Raw genomic sequence first — 20,944 nt, 5'->3', positions numbered from 1 at the left:
AGTTCTCCCTAGACGGCGTGTTCTGGGCGCCCCCCTGCGGGCTTGCCGGGCTTTGCACCAGCCGACCGGGAGAGTGGGGCTTCATAGAGACTGTAGTGAAAAAGTGAGGGATGGCTATAAATAAGCATGTGGACTTGTGGAATTGAGTCAAGTGCAGAAGGGGCTGACCAGGGCCTCCAATAGGCCCTTTAGTCCCCTTTTAAAAAGCTTTCCTCACCTCTCACACCCGTTCTGTGCCTCGCTTTTCTAACCATAGTTTTTAACAGGTTGATATCATAGTACTATTTATTATAATTTCATTCATTTATTCAGGTATTTGTTGAGTGCCTACCATATGCTAGGGCTACGCTAGACGTTTAGTGACCAGGACAGCAACCTCTGCTCTCGTGAAGAAGACAGATTATTAATAAGTGACCATAGATCCTTTCAAATTGTGAAAACTGCTGGGATGTAACAGAAGTAAAAATGATGGGAGAGTGACCTGGGGAGGTGGGTTGTAGGGATAATGGCAAGATTGGAGAAGGCCTTTCTAAAGTAGTGATATTTGAGCTGTGACTTCACTGATGAGCAAAAGAAAGTCCCTTCAAGAGCCCAGAGGACAGTTATTTCAGAATGAGTAAACAGCAAATGCAAGGGCCTGAGAGAGTGTAGCCGGTGAGGCTGTTCTGGAAAGCAGTCTGCCACCACCGAGGCAAATTCAGTATGTTGCATGCCCTGTGCCCAGCAAGCAGGTTCCCACATGGTGCCGGGGTGTTCACTGCAGCAGTATCCTGGTGGGGAGATGGAAGCAATCTGTTGTCCATCACAGGGAAATTGGATAGTTAAAATGTGTACATGGTGTGAACAAACATGCCAATAACAATATGGTAATCTCTCAAAAACCTAGGGCTGAGTGAGAAAAGTATAAAATATATCATGTACATTTAAAATATATGCCCATAAGATATCACCTTCTGCTGAAACACACACAAACAGAAAAATGCACTTTAAACATTTTAGAATGGCTGCTTATAGAAGGAGAGGAACTGGAAATTGGGAAACTGAGGATAAAAGATAACACATACACAAAGCAAGAAAGGGCACTTGTGATGATAATGTGCCTTGACCTGAGCATTGTCTACCCAACTCAGTGTGCCTGACTTATCGGGGGATCACTTCATAAGTTATATATAAATGTCTAACCACTATGCTGTATTTCTGAAACTAATATAATATTGAATGTCAACTGTAATTGAAAATATTTTTAAACTAAAAAAAAAATTCAATGTGCCTGAGGGCCTTCCCACCACTACACAAAAAAGGCCCTGATTTAGGAATCATAATGGTGTCTCCAACAACAAAACCAGGTAGGGTGAGGTCAGAGAAGTAGACTCAGCTCAGACCCTGCAGGGCCCTATACTAAAAGATATGGGGTTTGAATATTATTCTAAACACAAAAGGAAGCCACTGGAAGGTTTTGATCAGCTAAGTGACATGATCAAAGTTTTTAGAATATCACTCTCCACCTGAAACTAATAATAATTTTTAAAAATTTAAAAAACACAGGGCCGGTCCAGTGGCTCATTGGTTAAGAGTTGGCTTGGGAGCACAAGCTCTGAGCAGCAGGGCTGCCAGTTCAGATCCCACGTAGGCCAGTGGCGCTGCCCTCTACAGCTAAGATGGTGAACAACAGCTCAGCCTGGAGCTGGGCTGCCATGAGTCACCGGTGACAGCGTAGGCTGCAGTGGGTCTGCAGTGGGCTGCCGTAAGCTACCGTGAGTGGCCGTCCAATGGCCGGCAACCGATCTGCCTCAGCCGGGAAGAGCGCAATGATCACAATACCAGCATGGGCCAGCGAAGCGACGTCCTCCACAACTAGACTGAAGAACAAAAGGACAGCAACTTGTCTGCTCCCCTTCCCCAATTCCCTAACACTGTTCCCTCCCCCAACTCCCCCAATAAAATCTTTAAAAAAAAAATTTTTTTAAACAAAAAATGAAAAAAATATATATATCACTCTCTCTGTGGAGACAGATTGTAGAGAGGAAAGAATGAAAAGCAGAGACCATCCAAGAGTCAAGAGATGGCCTTTATGCCCCCAGCTCTAAGCACACAGCCTGACACAAAAATGGGTGCCCAATAAATGCTTCCTGGATGAATTACAACTAAGCCAAGTGTTGGGACCAAGAATGATGACAGCCCAGGAAGAACTTCCCTGGTTGTTTCTTTAGAGAGTGAAGTTGTTTCCATTTTTAAGATTACACCTCCTGCAGAATAGGCTGGGGCCTTTGGTCTTTTTACATCAGGCTACTCCAAGTAAAAGAAAAGGAGAGAAGACACACTGTGTAAATGAAGAGGTCACCTTGGCATTGACTTCATCAGGCAGTCACTAGCACATGCAGTCTAAGGCTCCCTGGCTTTCTGTTTAGCTGTCCCTCATGGCTACCCTCTCTGTTTTACCAGAAATGGGAATTTTGCCACTTTAGAGGATGTCCAAAGTAGATAATAGGCTTTGAAATAAGAAGTTGACTTATCCCAAAGAAAGTCTATCCGACCAGCTCTGGCCCTTCCTCTTCCAGTCCTGTGCTTTGGAGACCTGCTGGGAAACTTGTGTTCCTTGTTTGACAAATGAGGAACTCGAGTCCCAGAGGGTCAAGAGACGTGTCACACAGCAAAGTCACGGAGACAAAAATAGAATCCAAGCCTCTCGAGGCTCAGAGCGATGCTTTCATTGAAGAAAACATCGTTTTACATGATGACAAGCAGCTTTCTCCTGTACAGCCACACTCACAATTCCTCTGCCACACCGATTTTTCTGTAAAAACAGAGAAGTAGCTAAAGTATTTATTTTGCTTCCCTTAGACTCATTTGTCTGATTTCATCTAGGAGAGTGGAATGGGAAATGAAAAGTGCTGAGAGAAGGTGAAAGACATGACTGAGGAGTGAGAGGAAGCAGAGCAAAGAGGCCTGAAACCCAGACCCAGGAGGAAACAATTGGAAGGACTATAAAACTGTAGGTGATATAAGGTCTAAAGTTACCCAAATTTTGTTATAATGTGTTACAGGAAAGAAAAAAAAATCACACTTAAGATTTCTGAGGGCCTGGTGCTGCTCTAAGGAGAAATGGATTTAAATCACTCAACGGCTATTATAGTATAAAACTCTGTCCATTTTAGTCAAGCAAACATCTTTTCTGTTTGTTCTTGGATAATTCAGACATCAGCTATTTTTAAAACGTCCTCTGGTGCCAGAGCCCCTGAGGCGCCACTGGACGCCAAGAGGATGTGGCAATGACGGCCGCAGCAGTGTCCCTCCATTCCTTGGTCCAGGGCGCCGGCAAGGTTTGGGCCTTAACCAATGCCACCTCGGTGAAGGGATTCATGTCAGACTGACAGGGGGACCACAGGTGGATTCCAAAGAGAAAAGCCTGCATCAGCGAAGAGGATTGTCTGTTTTTGACTATTTCTACCAGATTTGGAGTAGTTTGGATATTTATATTCTGGTCATGGAAAGAATAAGAGTTCCATTCTAGTAACTGAGCCATGTCATATCCTGTACTTTCAGAACAATGAGGAAGGTTAGAGAGGAAATCCAAATAAACACTCAAGTGGGGAAGAAAAGCAAGCCTGAAACTATATACTGGCACCAGAAGGAGAGGTCAAAGTGTCTGACCCCACCTGACTCTGAAAGGTTTTCACACGCCCTAGGCACTTCTGCTTTCATGGGCCCCTTCCCCCACCAAAAAAAATATGAAAAATTATAGTTTACAGCTGCATCAGTAGACACACAAATATACTAACATTATATCTTAAGACATTTTCTTTGACTTAAAAGCTCATTTTTTTTTCTTTTGGTTTTAAAAGCAATTAAAACCTTTCTTGTGGGCCTCTAGACGTATGGTGGGCTCTAGGCACTGCGGCTGCCTTCCCTGGTGGGTAAGGGAAAGGCATGAGGACCTTGGTGACGCTTTCAACAGGCCAGTGACAGCGCTCTGCTGGGGGGTGAGAGCATGTTAGGATAAGCGCGCCCTTGAACTAAAAATAAAATGAGCCTCCACGCTTAGGGACTAGAGTTCTGTGAAGGGCTCAAACCAGACTCAGTTATCAATCAGCTTCTGCTCAAAACCCTCCCAGCAATCGCACACCCTCCGGTCTGTTTTGGGGAACATTCACTTATAACGAAGCGCTCTATAGTCATCAAGAAAGAACCAATGCAAATTTTAGTCACCCAGACAACTATCTTTAACTTATGAATTATAATCTGTTATGACTATGTATGTTCTAGTGACAATAGGACATAGAGGATGTAATAATGAGGCAGAGAGAAGAGGACCATCTACATGGAACCTAGAAAAAAGAGAGTTGACTGACAAATTAACTTAGTTATCCCAATTTGTGTCTAGGGAAAAAAGATAACTCCTCCTGGTTATTTACTGGTTTCTTTTCTTTTTCTTTTTCCGTTTAGTTTAAAAGTTTTCTTAAAATATAGAAAACCTGTATCTGTTTCTTTTCTTATTCAACAAACTCTCAGACACTGTGACAGACCAACAGCCAGACATTAGGATCCCGAAATAAGCATGAAACCTATGCTCCAGTGGGGAGGCAGCCTATTTTAAAAATAATAATAATAAATAAATCCCCACAATCAAGTGGGACAGACCCCAAAAAAAGTACTCACAAGTGAGATGAGTGGTACCAAAGAGGAAAGCAAGATGCTAGAACAATGTGTAATGGGGTGCCCTAACCTTGCTCTGTGAATTGTGGACATTTTCCTTGTGGAAGTGACTTCAACACTGAGGCCTGAAAGATGAACAGCTCCTATTAGCTATGTGGGGAGTAGGGAGTGGTTTACAGACAGAAAAAGCCTTCCAGATTAGGCTTTGCAGTGGAAAAAGTCAAATGGAGCTCAACAGAGATTATAAAGCTGCAGGTATAGGTAGAGACCTGAATAATTAGGACCAGGATGGACATCACCTCATAGGCAGTGGTTAGGAGCAGCTCAGTGTGGCTGTAAAGCCAACTTCTCTACCATACCTGCCGGAAGTCCTTGATTCGCTACCATCCTGGGATCTTTAGGATAACAGATCTTTATGTCCAATACCTAAAAAAGTCTGGTGCCTCAGACTGAGAATTACAGTGAAGAGGACAAAGATGTTCTTAAGATATAAATAAGATATGTAAGGAATGGATTTAACCTGAAGTCAACAACAAGCAGGAAATTCAAATGTTATAAACCTTACACAGAAAACTGCAAAGACTAGTGTCTCAAGGTCACTTCATACTAAGGAATGGTAGCTTTGACACATTTCCTGGTTTCCTGGTTGTTTTATATTCCTTTCACATGAGTGGTTTTTTGTTTTGTTTTGTTTTTTTAATTTTATTGGGGAACAGTGTGTTTTTCCAGGACCCATCAGCTCCAAGTCAAGTAGTTGTCTTCAATCTAGTTGTGGAGGGCGCAGCTCCTTGGCCCATATGGGAATCGAACCGGCAACCTCACCAGCGCTCTCACCACCTGAGCTAGCCGGCCACCCTGTTTTTATTTATTTTTTAATGCATACACTTAAAAAATAAATTATTAGAAATGGAGATGTTTATATACAATTCCTTGGCAATCCAGGTACTATTGTCACTGTGAAGTGTAAGTATAATGCACAGCAGCTTCCAACCACACTTTCATATAGAAGCATGTGATTTTAAATATAAAGAGTTTCATGCCAAAATGTTTGAAATAAACAAATAAAATATTAACTGCTATCCTGGGCATTTCTCATTCTTGGTGATAGCCCAACATCTTCTGAACAGTTTTGTTTGTTCAGAATGATTGGCGAAGTTCTTCCAGGTACAAATCCTTCTTCTTAAGTAAAAACCAGAAGCTCACTCTCCCACCCTCCCGGTGGTCTACCTTCATAATATATCCAGAATCTAACTACATTTCTCCACTCTCAGCTACCAACATCTCTCAGCTACCAACATCTCTCACCTGGATTTACTGCAATAGCCTCTTCATTAGTCTTCTTGCCTCACTCTTACCTCTCAGCAGCATAGCTGCCAAGAGATCCTTTTAAAACAGAAGTCTGATCAGATCCTTCCTCTGCTCAAAACCTTCAATAACTTTCCATCTAACTCAGAGTCAAAGTCAAAGTCCTTACAACAGTCTATACAACTCTACATGTTCAGGCCCCCACGCCTTCTGAGCTCATCTCCCACCACACTCCCCCTCACCCACTCCACTCCACTCCATCCAGGCTGGCCTCACTGTTTCTTCAACATATTGGACATGCTTCTGCCTCAGAGCCTTGTTCTTTCTGTTTCCTCTGCCTGGCATGCTTTTTCCTCAGATACCCTCATGGCTCCCTCCCACACCAACTTCAGGTCTTCACTCAAATGTCACCTTGTCACTGAGGCCTTGCAACCCCTCCCCGACAGCACCCCCTCCCATCCCTGCTTTGTTTTTCTCCATGGCACGTGTGTAGTAAGCAAAATACTGGCCCCTGAAGATGTGCACATCCGAGTCGCCAGAATCTGTGAACATGTCATATTCCATGGCAACGGAGAATTGGGTTGCAGATGGAATTAAGGTTGCTGATCAACTGACCTTAAAATGGGGAAACTATCTTGGGTTGTCTGGATGGGCTTGATATAATCACAAGCGTCAGGAAAACTGAAAGAAAAGGCAGAAGAGGAGATCAGAGTGATGCAATGAACGAAGCACTCAACCCGTCACTGAAGGCTTTGAAGGGAGAGGGAGGGGTCATGTGCCAAAGAACACAGCAGCCTTTAGCAGGTGGAAAAGGCAAGAGAACAGATTCTCCCCCAGAGCCTCCAGAAAGGAGCACAGCCCTGACAACTACTTTATTCCATCCCAGTGAGATCAGCGTCAGAGTTCTGACTTTAAGACAATAAATGTGTGTTGTTTTAAGCCACTAAGTTGGCGGTAATATGTTACAGCAGCAATAGGAAACAAACACACATCATCTCACAAACTAGCTATTTACTTCTTTTTCATGTCTGCGTTCCCTGTCATCACTAGAATACAAACTCCATGACAGCAGAGCTATTTGACCGTTTTGTTCACCACTGTATGTTCAGTGCCTAGAAATATACTTAACATATAGTAGGTACTCAATAAATATTTTGTTGAATGAATGAATATCTGTGAGTGTGTAGATGTGTAGTGTGTTTGTGAGGGGATGAAGAAAGGAGAGATGAAGCAGCAGGTCTTACGCTTGTGTGTAAAGAAAGTAGTCAACTAAACTGAGTTTCTGGAGACAGGTTATTACCCTGGGCCAAGTTTGCTCAACCCTGGCATGGACAGAAGAAGCCCAACAGCTTTCAATATATAAGTCAGGGACGTGGGGACAAGGGCCAACTTGACTGTAGTATGCAAAATAAATCTCTCTCTTAATAGCTTCTGTACACCAAAGGAAATGGTGTCCTCCCATTCTATTCTGAAAAGTAAATGTAAATTACCAACTTCATGAGAGAGGTTATAGAACTGGTCATCCTGGAGAGGTGGGAAATGGTACCGCAGATCACTCTGAAGTCTTCCCCTCCTGAGATACCACCCCTGACAAAGGAGATTACTCTGGGGAGGAAAGCTTTCAGAGGTCAGGAAGTTCATTGTCAGCATCACAGATTTATGACTCAGCCACCAAACCCAACAGCTTTGGCAAGGAAGTTAGCGCTGACCTAGGGCTGGGCGTGTGTTTTTTATGCCAAGCCCACACGTTTAAGAGGTGGTGAGCCTCATAAGTGGAGGTGAGACATCAGGTTCAATACAGAGCCCCCTTTTCTCTCTGCTCCTGTTTCTCGCCATTAAAGGTCCTGCCAACAGGTTGTTGTGATGATGTACAATGGTCTCATTTCCCTCTCCCAGCCACTCTGAATCGCTAGGCCTGCGATTTCGTGGAGGATACCTACCCAGGGATGGCCTGGTCTTGCCTTTTGGGGCTGCTCTCCCTCAGCTTTCCACCTCTCTCCCCCTCCTAAGGCTTTCCCCCCCACATTCACCCTTGGACATTTTCTTCCTGAATCAGCCCTTTTTGTAAAATTTCTAAACTACCTCATTACTTTTTCATTAAAACCACGGAATTAAATTCATCTTAGCCTTTCACAATATCACCCATCATAATACACTGTTAAAATACCGCAAACACCGCAGGAACTCAGCACTTCTCTGGGGTGTGTCCTCAAACTCACAGTCCAATTTTAGGTAAGGTACACATTCCATTAGATTGGAATACGGGGAAATCTGCGATTTATGTAAATGAATCAATGATTGGAGTACAACGTGAATTTCAGCAGAAAGAACCTGGAATCAGGAAAACCAGCTTGATGGTTGTTGCAGGTATTAGGGAATTAAAGCCTAGATGAGTTGTGGTAGCTGTGGAATGGATCAAAATGCCTGGGAAAGACATTTAATGGAAAGGGTATCTACCTTGGCAAAGTTTTATCAGAGAAATAAAGAACGGAAAGATTTGGAGATGACGAAGAGATTTCAAGGTAGGCAACTGGGACATTGATATTGCCTTGATCGAGGCAGACAGGTTCTGAAACTGGGCCAGTTTTGCAGAGAAGCACACATTTAGCTTTAGATGTGCTGGGAAGCAATGCCAGTATATCCAGGAGGATAAAGAGTGCTTGTTTATCTGTCCAGTCATTCAATGCTTACGGAACATCTCCTGTGGTGGAAGCTGGAAAGACACCATGGGGAGGCTTAATGATAACTGAGATATTGTTTCTGTCCTTAAGGGCCTTGGGGTAGGCACAAACATCTCTAATAAAAGATATCATGTGATAAGCTTGTGTAAGAGACACAAGCAGATTGCTCTTAGACATTCGGATAAGAGCAAAATCCCATCTGGCTGAAATCAAGTGTAGTGCTAAGGGCAGCACTACACTTGAGGGGATAGGGGTAGGAGGAACACAGCTAGGACGTTTTTGTACAGGCTTCCTGCAACCTGCTTTACTCAGTCAGTGATCTTCACCTATGTTTTCATCTCATCTACAACCCAACAAACTCAAATTTACCTGAGAGAATCCTTTAGAGCTGGTCTCATCCATACCAACATCCAACCCAGGACTGCCGAGATACTGGGGATGGAGAAGACGGACTCACTGAAGGACTATATGAAAGTGAGAGGAAAACCCCCTGGGTCTGAGGCTCAGGGAATACCTGAAGTTTAGGAATGGAGGAGAAAGAAGAGCTATTAAGAGAGACAAATAAGAAGGGCTGAGGTCACAGAATTCAAGAGAGAAAAGTGTTTTCAGAATTGGGGAGTCAACAATGTCAAATGCGGGCCGGCTGAGTGGCGCATTGGTTAAGAGCTGGTTTGGGACGCCAGAGGGCCCCAGTTTGGATCCCACATAGGAGGGCCAGTGACACTGCCCTCCACAGCTAAGATGCTGAACAACAGCTCAACCTGGAGCTGGGCTGTCATGAGTCGCTGGCGCCGGGGTAGGCTGCAGCCCCTGTGGCAGTGGGTTGCTGTGGGCTACCGTATGTAGCCAGCAGCCAGTGTGAGCAGCCAGCAGCCGCCATGAGAGGCCGTCCAGAAGCCGTCGACTGATCTGCCTCACCCAGGAAGAGTGCAATGATGGTGCCAACTTGGGCCAGTGAAGCAACATCCTCCACAACTAGACTGAAGAACAAATGGATAGCAACTTGTCTGTTCCCCTTCCCCCATTCCCCAATAAAATCTTAAAAAAACAAACAAACATAAAACAAACAAAAGAAACAATGTCAAATGCTACAGAGAAGTTAGAAAGAGTCAGAATCCAACGATTCCTCGTGTTAAGTATGCAAAAGCTCAGGGGACAATGTTAAAAACAACTCATCCACAGACAAAGCATTATTATTCTGAATAGTTTCGTGACACCTAACGTCTTACTCCTACTCACGCCTGTCTCCTCACCTACACATCTCAAGCAGTTTTAGTCCACAGCGATCATACTGAAATGGAGCACACACCCCTAACAGGAAGAAAACTGAAGAGCAGGTTCAGTGGTACTTTCGATGGAATGGCCCTAAGAAGTTTCATTTTCAGAGGTTTTTATACAAGATCTGGAAAAGCCTGTTGAGCCGGTAATTCCTTTATTCATGCTGTGCCGTTTCTGTCAATACCTTCAGTCCTAGCACATCAACAGTTAACAAACAGTTCTAATTTGTCGTGTCTTTGTTCACAAGAATCTTGCCATGTTTAGGGCATCTGGGCAGCATTACAAAACATCGGTGCACAAGTGTTTATGATCAAAGCTGAAGTTTGATTGTTTTCAAATCGCACCCACATTGTTTTTATGCAAATACTAGCCATTTGCAAAACTACATTTTAATTTCTTATTGGTTAACCTACTGGCATAAGATTACCCTACCTAGGTGACTAGATTGTTAGTGCCATAAGATCTGAACCCTGTCTGCATTGCTCACAAATGACAGTAGGTGATACAAGGTGAGTGAGCACTCAATAAGTGTTTTCTGGATGCGTGAATGAATGGATAAATGAATTTCTCAGTTTGTCATTAATGCCGTCACTTTCATGAGCTATTCTTTTACATTCGAAAATACTTACTCTCACAAGAGCTAAGAGCATAACTCTGAGAGCCGGCTGCCAGGATTCAAATCCTGGGGCAGCTCTTGCTAGCTGTGTGATCTTTCAGTACCTTATTTTCTTTATCTAACAATATGGAGTAATTATAGGGTCCCACTTATAAGATTTGTGTAAATGTGATAATACATGTGAAATTGTACTTAGTATAGTATTTAGTAAGTTTTGTAAATGTTAACTATTATTATTATCATTAAATAGCCACATTTATTTTCTATGTTCATTTAAACGTCATTTTATTTAGGCATTGTTCTTCAATGATATTTTGACAGTGCAGTTTTAATAACAAGGTGAGGGCAGAACAGATGTCTTCATATCAACCATGAAGCCTGGAAAAGGAAATTTTTAGCCTAAAAGAAAGGTTTTAGATATCACTGTCTTTCCCCAACTCCACCTATACAAAAAGCTTCTCCTAATTACAGCTATGTTGGTAAACTTGGCAACAGTATCCACACAAATGCTGGAACAGGCCATGCTATGACTGTTCCTGTGTGTTTGGGAGACAGAGGTCTAGGCTGTGACTCATTGCTGAAGTTCTGGGCAAGCCAGATAGCAGGGCTGCCTGCACTCCCACCACTGGTATTACAGTGGAAATAAAAATGGGATTAAACCTCATTCCCTGCAGGTGCAGCTTTCTATAGACAAGCCATACCTGTGCAGTTAAGACCACATTGGAAAACCTTGTTTCTACAAATCTAATGCTAATACCAGTCAGGATCAGCGGTGCTGAAGGTCCCTCAAGTTCCTTCCTGGCCCCTAGAGGGGCCTGGCTTCATCAGTACAATTTCCCCTCTCCTAACAACTCTCTGGTTGCTAAGCAATTATTTCCAGGTCTTAAGGCTCACTCTTTGTCCTATTCCAGACCACAGCAGGGTTTACTTTCTTAGGAGTTTGCCAGGAGCAGAAAGTAACATCCTAAACTCCTGTCAACTCAACAAGGAGAGATTGATTGCAATTCACTAAAAGGACACTTGTTATGACAGGAATACATATGCTTCAGCAAAAAATAGGATCCCAGGTTGTGGCTGGCCTTTGCAAACAGTCAAGGTCCTGCCAACACAGCCTTTTATTTTTGGTTTCACACTGATTAACAGTGCCACATCCAGACCCAGGGCTGTTTCTAAGGTGGAGACTCAGAGAGGCTGGCACTCAAGACAGGGAGATCACCTGAGGAAAGCAGTTCTTAACGGGGTAGAGCAACTACCACAGGCTCTACATTTGGATTGCAGGACCCCCTCCCCAATGTCCACCTTCCTTTTCTTCCTTATAAACAGAATCCTAGGTATACTGGGATCAGCCAATCTTAAGCTAAAAATTAGTACATTTCCCAGCCCGCCTTGCATGGTAAAGATCAGTAACTTGTAAGGTAAAGTTCCCTGGAGGTTTCGAGGAAATTTTTCCCTTCCTAATATAGATGTTGCCCCTCACCCTCCCCTTTTGCCTCTCTCTAGGTCTTGTGAAGGTTAATTTGGCTGATTCTAGGTTTCCTTTTGATTATTTCCCAGGTTGTAATTACATTAGGTTTTCAAACTGCTGGAAGTCTGATTTCTAGAAAGAGTAGTCCTGTGTATGAGTTGATTGCTTTTTAAAAATTGATTTATGGGCCGACTGAGTGGCTCAGTTGGTTAAGAGCTTGCTCAAGAGTTTGAGCTCTGAGCAACAGCAGTTCGATTCCCGGCCCGAGCTAAGCAGCCGCTGAGCTGCCAACAGGTGGCAGGATGGCTCGGCTTAAAAAAAAAAAATAAGGGCCAGCCGAGTGGCGCGATGGTTAAGAACTGGCTTGGGACACCAGAGGGCCCCGGTTCCGATTCTACATATGAGGGCCAGTGACATTGCCCTCTACAGCTAAGATGCTGAACAACAGCTCAACCTGGAGCTGGGCTGCCGTGAGTCGCCTGCGATGGCGTAGTGGCAGTGGGTTGCCATTGTGTAGCCAGCAGCCAGTGTGAGTGGCCAGCAGCCGCCATGAGCAGCAGTCCAGAAGCCGTTGACTGATCTGCCTCACCCAGGAAGAGCGCAATGATGGTGCCAACTTGGGCCAGGGAAGCAACGTCCTCCACAACTAGACTGAAGAACAAAACGACAGCAACTTGTCTGTTCCCCTTCCCCCAATTCCCCAGCGCTGTTCCCATNTCCTCCACAACTAGACTGAAGAACAAAACGACAGCAACTTGTCTGTTCCCCTTCCCCCAATTCCCCAGCGCTGTTCCCATTCCCCCAATTTCCCATTAAAAAAATAAAAAATAAAAATAAATAAATAAATAAATTGATTTATACAGTTAGATACTGAATATTCTAAGTAAAAATGATTAAACATCTGCCCCTTTTTAAGTTGCTAATTCATGCACAGGCAAACATGAGATTAGGGAGTTAATTACAGAAAGATCAAAAAGTTTGAGGAATGGGCAATTTATTTCAATAAAGGGAAAGAACTAATTTTGCTACAGTGGGAAAAAATGTGGAATTCAAAAATTGCTACATTTAACTTTATCCCTATTTATCTCCGCACAATGTCTTTATCTCAATGTCTCAATTCCCTCTACTTTCTTTTCACACCAAGGTAATGAATGAGAAATATATCAAGTTAACTGATTGTTTGACATATCTGATCTAGAGTGGCTTCTACACCACTCTTCTCTCTCTTTTATCTCCCAGTAAATATTTCTGACTTTGACATTTACCATATTGGAAATGACAGGTGCCTGAGGGCAAATGCATCAAAGCAGTTAGGATCAGAACTGTTTGCTAAGGATTACTTTTTAAAATAGAGCACAATGTAGTTTTATTGAATTCTTAAAGTGCAGAACCAAATAAATCTCATTTATTGTGAAAGAAAACAATCCAAACAATTATAAACCCCAGAAACTAACAGAAGCACATAAACCGTTAGTACAAACATATTTCTTTTTCAAACGCAGACATTTTTCTACAATACACTTATGATCTAAATACCCCTCTCCCTTCTTCCTTTACAACAGGCCATTTTAATCTGTTTGTTTATAGAATGAAAGCCTTAAGGAAAAATCTTATTCACATTCCCACAATAGAAATAAATAAATATTTGGGGCCAACCGAGTTGGCTTGGGAGCACGAGTTTGAGCAGGAGGGCTGCCGGTTCGGATCCCACATGGGCCAGTGACACTGCGCCCTCTACAGCTAAGATGGTGAACAACAGCTCAACATGGAGTTGGGCTGCCGTGAGTCACCGGCGATGGCATAGGCTGCAGTGGGGCTGCAGTGGGCTGCAGGAAGCTACCATGAGTGGCCAACAGCCAGCGTGAGCGGCCGGCAGCCAGCATGAGCTGCCGTGAGCCACCATTGGATGACCAGCGACTGATCTGCCTCAGCCGGGAAGAGCATAATGATCACAATACCAACATGGGCCAGTGAAGCAACATCCTCCACAACTAGACTGAAGAACAAATGGACAGCAACTTGTCTGTCCCGTTCCCCAATTCCCCAACGCTGTTCCCTCCCCCAATTCCCCAATAAAACCTTAAAATAAAATAAAAAGAAAAGAAAGGAAATAAATATTTGTCTCTAGAACCTTAACTAAATCCTGGTAGGGACTCCAACATTTATAAAAGACATGTAAGAGGATGGAGGGTCTTTCATTATCAACAACTTCCTGTTAATATAGCTAAGCAGTTCATTAAATTATTCAGATGCATTCATTGAACTCCTATTATGTGCAAAATGTTGTCCCAAAGACACTTTTCCTTAGATGTAAAATGGGCCACTGAAATAACTTGAGGAGTTTAGGACTTTGAGATTCTCAAATATCCTAATGATAGGAAATGTTGGCTGCTGCTGCTGCTACTGTCCAAAGTGTCCAGTTTATTTCTAAGGAACAGCTCAGCTATTGGAAGAATATAATTCACACTTAAGCATTAATAAAAGATGGAGTTAAGGAGTGGCTGTACCTTTATGACATAACTCAAACAACAATGTGAAGTACATTCGGATGATCTAAAATGCTAGCATCTGTGCAAGGTAGTCTAGGAAATGACACCAGTTTAAAATGAAACCAGCACCAGCTTCAAAATAAACCAGGATACAGACCGGTTGCAATTTATAGGAAAAATTAAAATACAGAACTACTAACCCCTCCCTCAGGACTGAAGTCATACTTCCTCAGACACACTGCCATCATTGGGAAACATGAGAGGAAACTGGGTAAATTTAAAGCACATTAAATAATTAAATAATACAGCCAAGTTGTGTGTGTGGTTCCAAAGACTTTTCAACATATCTTTCAACATTACAGTGGTAGGAGTGAAAATTGAAGAAATTATAAGTATTTTCTCAGAGACAGCTTACAGATTTCTTATACTTCTCAAAGAGAAAATAATGACACATTGTTACTATAACACAACCTATTTTGTCACCCATAAGATACAACTTCACAGGACATCAGGCTTCCAAGGTCTAAGTGCTTCCTTCACATGCCTCTAATTGGTTTTTTTTCCTCTTGAACTAAATAAGTTCTCTTTTCAGGTCAAGTGTTATCTGTTGGCAAAGTACCTTCAGGTTAAATATACTTGCATCATTTCTGTATCCCTCAAGTCAAGCCTCCATTTAAAAGCTTAAACTCGTCTCCTGGTCTCTCTATTCAGGACTTCCCACATTTACTTCATGTGGAAAGGAGAGATACTTATTCTAGAAGAGCGATGCTATTTCCAGCTCATGCCTGGCCTCAGAAAGTCAAACTCAGCCTCATCTGAAAAGAGCCTCCTTAATCTCCCATTCAGAAACTTGCAATTCCTATTATTTTCTAAATGTGATGATTAAATAAAATTAAATGCAAATAATAAACAGTAATTAAATTAAAAAACTTCAAATAAATTAAAAAAATACATGGCGTGGCAGTTTTCAAAGAACGCAATAAAAGTCACTTTCCAGTAAATTCACATTCCTTTCTGTACCAGTTTCTACAACGAGTGGGCAACACTGCCCTCTAACGGGGTGATTACGTTACATCCCTTAGTTCACCTGGTGGGAAAGTGCCTCAGGATGCATTGACCAGTGTGCACACACATTCTTTCTTTTACTTCTGGGACACAGTCTGTCCTTGATCTTGAGGGAATCACTCTGAAGACCATGGAGCTCCTCAAGGGGGCATAAGACTTCATGAAAGCTAATTGAGGGGATCAGAAACTAACATCTGTTGCAGTGGTTTTCAAACTTTAGTAGGCATCAGCATCACCCTGAGGCCTTGTTTAAATACAGTTTGCTGGGCCCCACCTGCAATTTCTGATTCCATGAGTGAGGGGTTGAGCCCAAGAATTTGGCTTTCTAATAGGTTCCCAAATAATGCTAACGCTGCCAGGGGCCACTCTTTGTGAGCCAGACATTGTGCTAGGCACTTTATCTCACTTAATACTCACAACAGGGTAAGGTTTTAGCATCTCTATTTTACAGACCAGGAAGCCAAGTCTCAGAGAGATTAAGTGGCTAAGGTCACACAGTATTGACAGAGTCTGTAATAAACCCAGGACTGTCTAACTCAAAACCATTGCTCTCTTCTCTTCACTACCATGTCAGTAAATGAAGCTATTAGTCACTTCATCTTCCTTGGCTGCAGCTTCTTCCTGCAAGGGAGCAGCACTTAGATGATTGCTTGATTGGTTTCCCACCTCAGATAACCTGGAGGTCTGGCCATGAAGCCATCCAAGAGAGGTCCACTCTATCGCTAGACTGGACCTGTGAGTGGATAAGCTGAGAAGGGAGGGGACAGCATGTCAGCAGAAGGGGCCTCTCTTGGGTCCTGAACCCTCCCACACTGTTCAGAGATCCTGTTGCTCTGGATTCTGGAGGTCTTTGTACTCAGAAACTCTGGAAGAGAGGTTTTTAAGTTAGTATCTCCTTTCACAGGCATTCAGTGGCCCTCAGAGCCTAGTGGGGCTTGGAGAGGACCCAAAGGGTGGCTGTGTCTGCACACCCCCTCCAGCCTTGGCTCAAACCAAGAGCACAGGGGCAGGGGTCACACAACACCTTCAAACAGGAGTGCCCAGTGATGTGAAGACTGAATGGTTTTGAAATCGGAAAAGTAGTTTTCAGGTCACATATCCCACTCTAATCAGGCAAGTAAAAAAAAAAAGTCCCTAGCACTCAACCCCAGGCAGGATGTCACAGTGATGGGAAAAGTAGGGATGTGAGGAACCCCTCCACCCACCCACCCACCCTACCCCCCCTCACACTTCAAGAAAAGTTTTTCTCATCCTTTGCATTCAGCTCCTAGTGCAGCTTGGTGTTTTCCTGAGGGACCTAAAAATCTGGAGCACCCCACGGAGATGGTTTCTGGCCTCGGTCATTAGGGACAAGGATGTTCTCAGAAAAACAGCGCTGAGAGCTGGTCAACAGAGGTCTTTAGGTGGTGGCCACGGCTGGACTTCGTGCAGAGCTGCACTCTGGACTCCAGCTGCTCGCTGAGTTCGTCCAGAGCCCCCGTGCAGGACTCCAGGCTCGCTGCCAGTTTCTGAATCTTGGCCTTCAGCACAGCCTGGCTAACCTTGGTGGCCCCCTCGGCCCGCCTGGGAATGAGGAAGCCACGTGAGCCAAAGAAGACGATGAAGTAGACGGAATTGTACAGGGCGATGGAGGCGTTCCTCCCGCACTGCAGCAGCTGGCGGTCCCCGCAGCCCTGCCAGTGGCAGAAGAACTCGAGGGAACTCAGGATCTCGCGCATCTGGTCCTGGCAGGTGGCTGCGATCTCCTGCACCCTCCGCACCTCCCGGGAGTTGCAGAAGATCATGGAGAGGTCGGACGTGATGGTGACTGCCCCTCCGGCGGTGGCCACCCCCAGACCCACGGCAGATGCCAGGAGTGAGACCCCCAGGGTGACCGGGCTGAGCGAGAGCCCCACGATGGCGGTGACGGCGCCCACGGCGCTCAGGGAGCTGCCTGCCACGTTAGCCGCCAAGGAGCGCCTGCGGAGGCGCTCGAGTCGCCGGGCCACCTCGCGCAAGCGCAGCAGCTGGCTGTGCAGTCGGCCCCGGCGGTCCAGCAGCAGACCGTGGAAGCGCCGCAGTGCATCGGCGCCCTGCAGCTCCCAGGCTGCCGACCCCTCCATGCCCTGCGGGGACACAGACACGCAGTTAGCCTGGAGTCCGCGTGCCTAATGGCGGCTCCCGCCCGCAGTTCCCGTAAGCAAGCGGGGAGTTGACAAATGTTAAACGCAGCAACCACTTCCACACAAGGGGAAACGGGTCATTTTTCAGTGAGTCATGTGTCAAATTCTCAAAGAGCAGTTCTGTAATCTGGGACAAGTTTCACAAATTCTCAGGACCTTAAATCCACCTGTGCAAATAAGAATAATGCTGTCCTCTGCTTTTCTCCCAGGGAACGCTAAGGATGGGCTTTATTAACTATATGCTAAATAAGATGTAAACTTAGGGAGGAGAGAGTGGTGGCATTAGGAAGCTACTGCAATACAGGCCTCTGCTCTATTTGAAAGATAACACTTTACACGTGGTAGGTAGGGTGTGCCCGTTTACCAAGTCCTTTCCTTACATGAAGACTTGGATCCTAACAGTTTTGCAATATAGTTTTTTTCCCTTCTCTGATGAGTGAAAAAGATATGTCACCAAAACTCAAAAATCATATATTCTATCAAATGTAAGAAACTGATCTAAGTCAGATGCTTGCCTGAAGCAACTCTTCTACTTGCTACTCTTCCAGGCTCTTATCTTAGAATTAAGCCTAAGATGTGGTTTGCACTATTTATTCAAACTCAAGCTCATCAGGTCTCATTCTTTGATGGGTACTCAATTAAAACTAAATTATATTAAATTAATATCACTATCTCTTTATTATGAAAGCTTCCTTTTAAAAAATGAGTAAGAGTTGAATACAACAAAGAAAGTGGCTTAAATTTTTTGCTTAACTCACTGAGGGCTACCTTGTACCAAGTTTAATTGAAGCGAATTGCAGATGACTAAGAAAGAGAACTGTACATCCTGGGCTAAAAGTACATCCGTCCTAGTTGCCAAAAATTCCCACCTTCATATCTACTGTACTCATCATTATTAGGAACTTCATAAAAGTGGCAAATAAGCCATCGAAATAGAGAATTTCAATTCTGTGAGCTATCAGGGCAGAAATTATTCTCACTTGAAAGATGAGGAAATTAAAACACAGGTTCTAGATGCAGTTGATTTTTTCAGAGTCCAGTCTAGAATCTTGGTTTACTGACTCTTAGGTCTTAATTTAACTTGCATGCCTCCATAATTCCACCCACCAGTAATAAATTTCCAAGTAAAGACATCTCTTAGAAAATGGGGAAAAGGTCACTTAAAATACATAATGGACCAAGGAGATTATATATATATATATATATATATATATATATATATATATATATATATATATATATATATATATATATATATATATATATATATATATATATATATATATACACACACACACACATATATAACCCAGTATTACAAGTCCAGTAGCTATTTTTCAGACAGTATCCGTCTAGGCTCCCCACTTACCATTCACTTCTGGCTATCTCCAGGAAAGAAAAATCTGAGGCTGTTTCTGGATGAGCACGCTTTATAGTTTCAGAGAACCAATGACTGCCCTGGGAAAGCCTTGTCTCATTCTGAGAATTTGCCATTTCCTGTCCTGGCCCCTGCTGCCTTCATCCAGAAGGATGTGACATGGTGGAAAATGACCTGCCAAGCACACAGCACATCCCGTATTTAGGAAATGAACATTGTGTGTTTGCTTTCCCCCAAGCAGGAAAAGAACTGCAGGCTCTTCCCCAACTTGAAACGAGTGTAGTCATTCTCCCAGGGGGTATACCCTGCCTTTCCTCTCCTGAGAATAGCTAATGACGTTATCTGGGAGGGCATCAAAGGCACCCCAGGCTGACCAATTATAGTGTTTCTTGAGAAGCCACCATTATAAAATCTTTTTTTTTTTAAAGAAAAGGGGGGTGGGGACAACTCTTATGTTTGATATAGTCACTTAAATCCACTCCTGTATTTTAAAAAGCATTGTGAATCTGTGAGTGGTTGAAACATGTGATCCAATTAGCATGAAGCCTTAAAAAACCCAGAAAGGCCACACCCACAGGAAGTGCTGCGTGCAGTTTGGGCCATCTCCAGCTGGGAGAAGATGTTGGAGGTCTCAGAAAGGGCACACTGCAGGCCACATGCGTCAGAAGAATCTGTGGGGTCAGGCTGCACAAGGAGCTAATTATACACTCTCAAGAGCAGCAGAATTCGCCTTCCCAGGTTTTCATTTGAGGTAGCAATTGTAGCCCATGCAATAGTTCAATGAACGGATTCTATCCCCAGGTTAGTGAAGCAAGTGCTGAAGGGCAGTTATCTGAATAATTCAGGAGGGAAAAAAAGAGTATAGCATCTGCAGATGCTTTCTGGGGCATTCACATAGGTGGTTGGAGTTCAGCCTGGAAGCCTCTGTCCACAGGGCCCCAAACACAGCATCCTTCTAACACTCTCACCTTCAAATAAGGAAGGCCAAATTGGTTTCTCTCTTAAATTATTATTGTCTCAACTCTCTGGTTCATCTTCAAAGTCTTAACAGCCATATCTTTTTGAAACACTATTAAATTCCCCACCTTTAAAACTATACTGTGTATCTATTAACACAGGCCCTTTGGTACTCCTCACACCCATGGTCCTTTTGAACCTGATTTTTCTGAATTTGGTCCAAATCCAAATGTTCTGGTCATAACTCTTCAAAGAATAAATATAACCTTAGTCAAGATGCCTTCAATATCTACCTGCGCTTTTGAGGTAAGAGGTGGGAAAATATCTTTCTCTGTCCCCACAGACATAATCACTCCAAATGGGATGTAGGCCAGGGTGAATTGACGGTGGGGAGGCTGTGGGCCAGGAGGGACCATACCCTGATTCTTCAGTTCCCATATGCTCTTCCAACTCCCCTGGACATTGTGTGTGTTGGGTTTTGATGAATACAATTACATCTTTATTTCACGGATGAGGAATTTGCTGGGATACAGACAGGGTCATCACGTTTAGAGCATCAGTAATCATAGAACAGAGCTAGGATGAAAAATAGAAGGTATAAGAGAATGGACAGCATGTGTACTGACCTCAGCCCATATCCTGAGGAATTTGTTTTTCTCTGTTATAAGCCAGTTTGCTTCATATTTGTTTCTCTATGGAGCAAAAAGAATTCAGTCATTTGACAACGTGGGCTGGCAAGTTGAAGTTTTACTGACAGTAAAACTTCGGTACTTCACATTATTTACAAAAATGGACACAAATGTAACACTTTTGACAGCATTTATTTATTTTCATCTATTTACGTACAATAAGTAATTTGAGAAATAATTGAAGATAGTTTAACCAAAAGTTTTAT

The 20,944-nt window shown here is 43.5% G+C and overlaps 1 protein-coding gene across 1 annotated transcript; it reads right to left on the bottom strand.

Moving 5' to 3' along the window:
- Positions 1 to 6: 6 nt before the first annotated feature.
- Positions 7 to 19,338, bottom strand: APOLD1 (apolipoprotein L domain containing 1). Its single transcript, XM_019643295.1, has 4 exons — positions 19,084 to 19,338; positions 16,781 to 17,657; positions 6,574 to 6,639; positions 7 to 90 (listed from the first exon to the last, which is right to left on the bottom strand). The coding sequence occupies exons 1-2, from the start codon at positions 19,084 to 19,086 to the stop codon at positions 16,914 to 16,916; spliced, it is 747 nt and encodes a 248-aa protein (XP_019498840.1). The 5' UTR covers positions 19,087 to 19,338; the 3' UTR covers positions 7 to 90; positions 6,574 to 6,639; positions 16,781 to 16,913.
- Between the last annotated feature and the right edge of the window lie 1,606 nt (positions 19,339 to 20,944).

Source organism: Hipposideros armiger, unplaced genomic scaffold, assembly GCF_001890085.2.
Source record: "Hipposideros armiger isolate ML-2016 unplaced genomic scaffold, ASM189008v1 scaffold_76, whole genome shotgun sequence".
In the NCBI taxonomy this organism is placed as follows: Eukaryota; Metazoa; Chordata; class Mammalia; order Chiroptera; family Hipposideridae; genus Hipposideros; species Hipposideros armiger.
The sequence above is the reverse complement of the archived record's forward strand: the minus strand, read 5'-3'. Positions and strand labels throughout refer to the sequence as shown.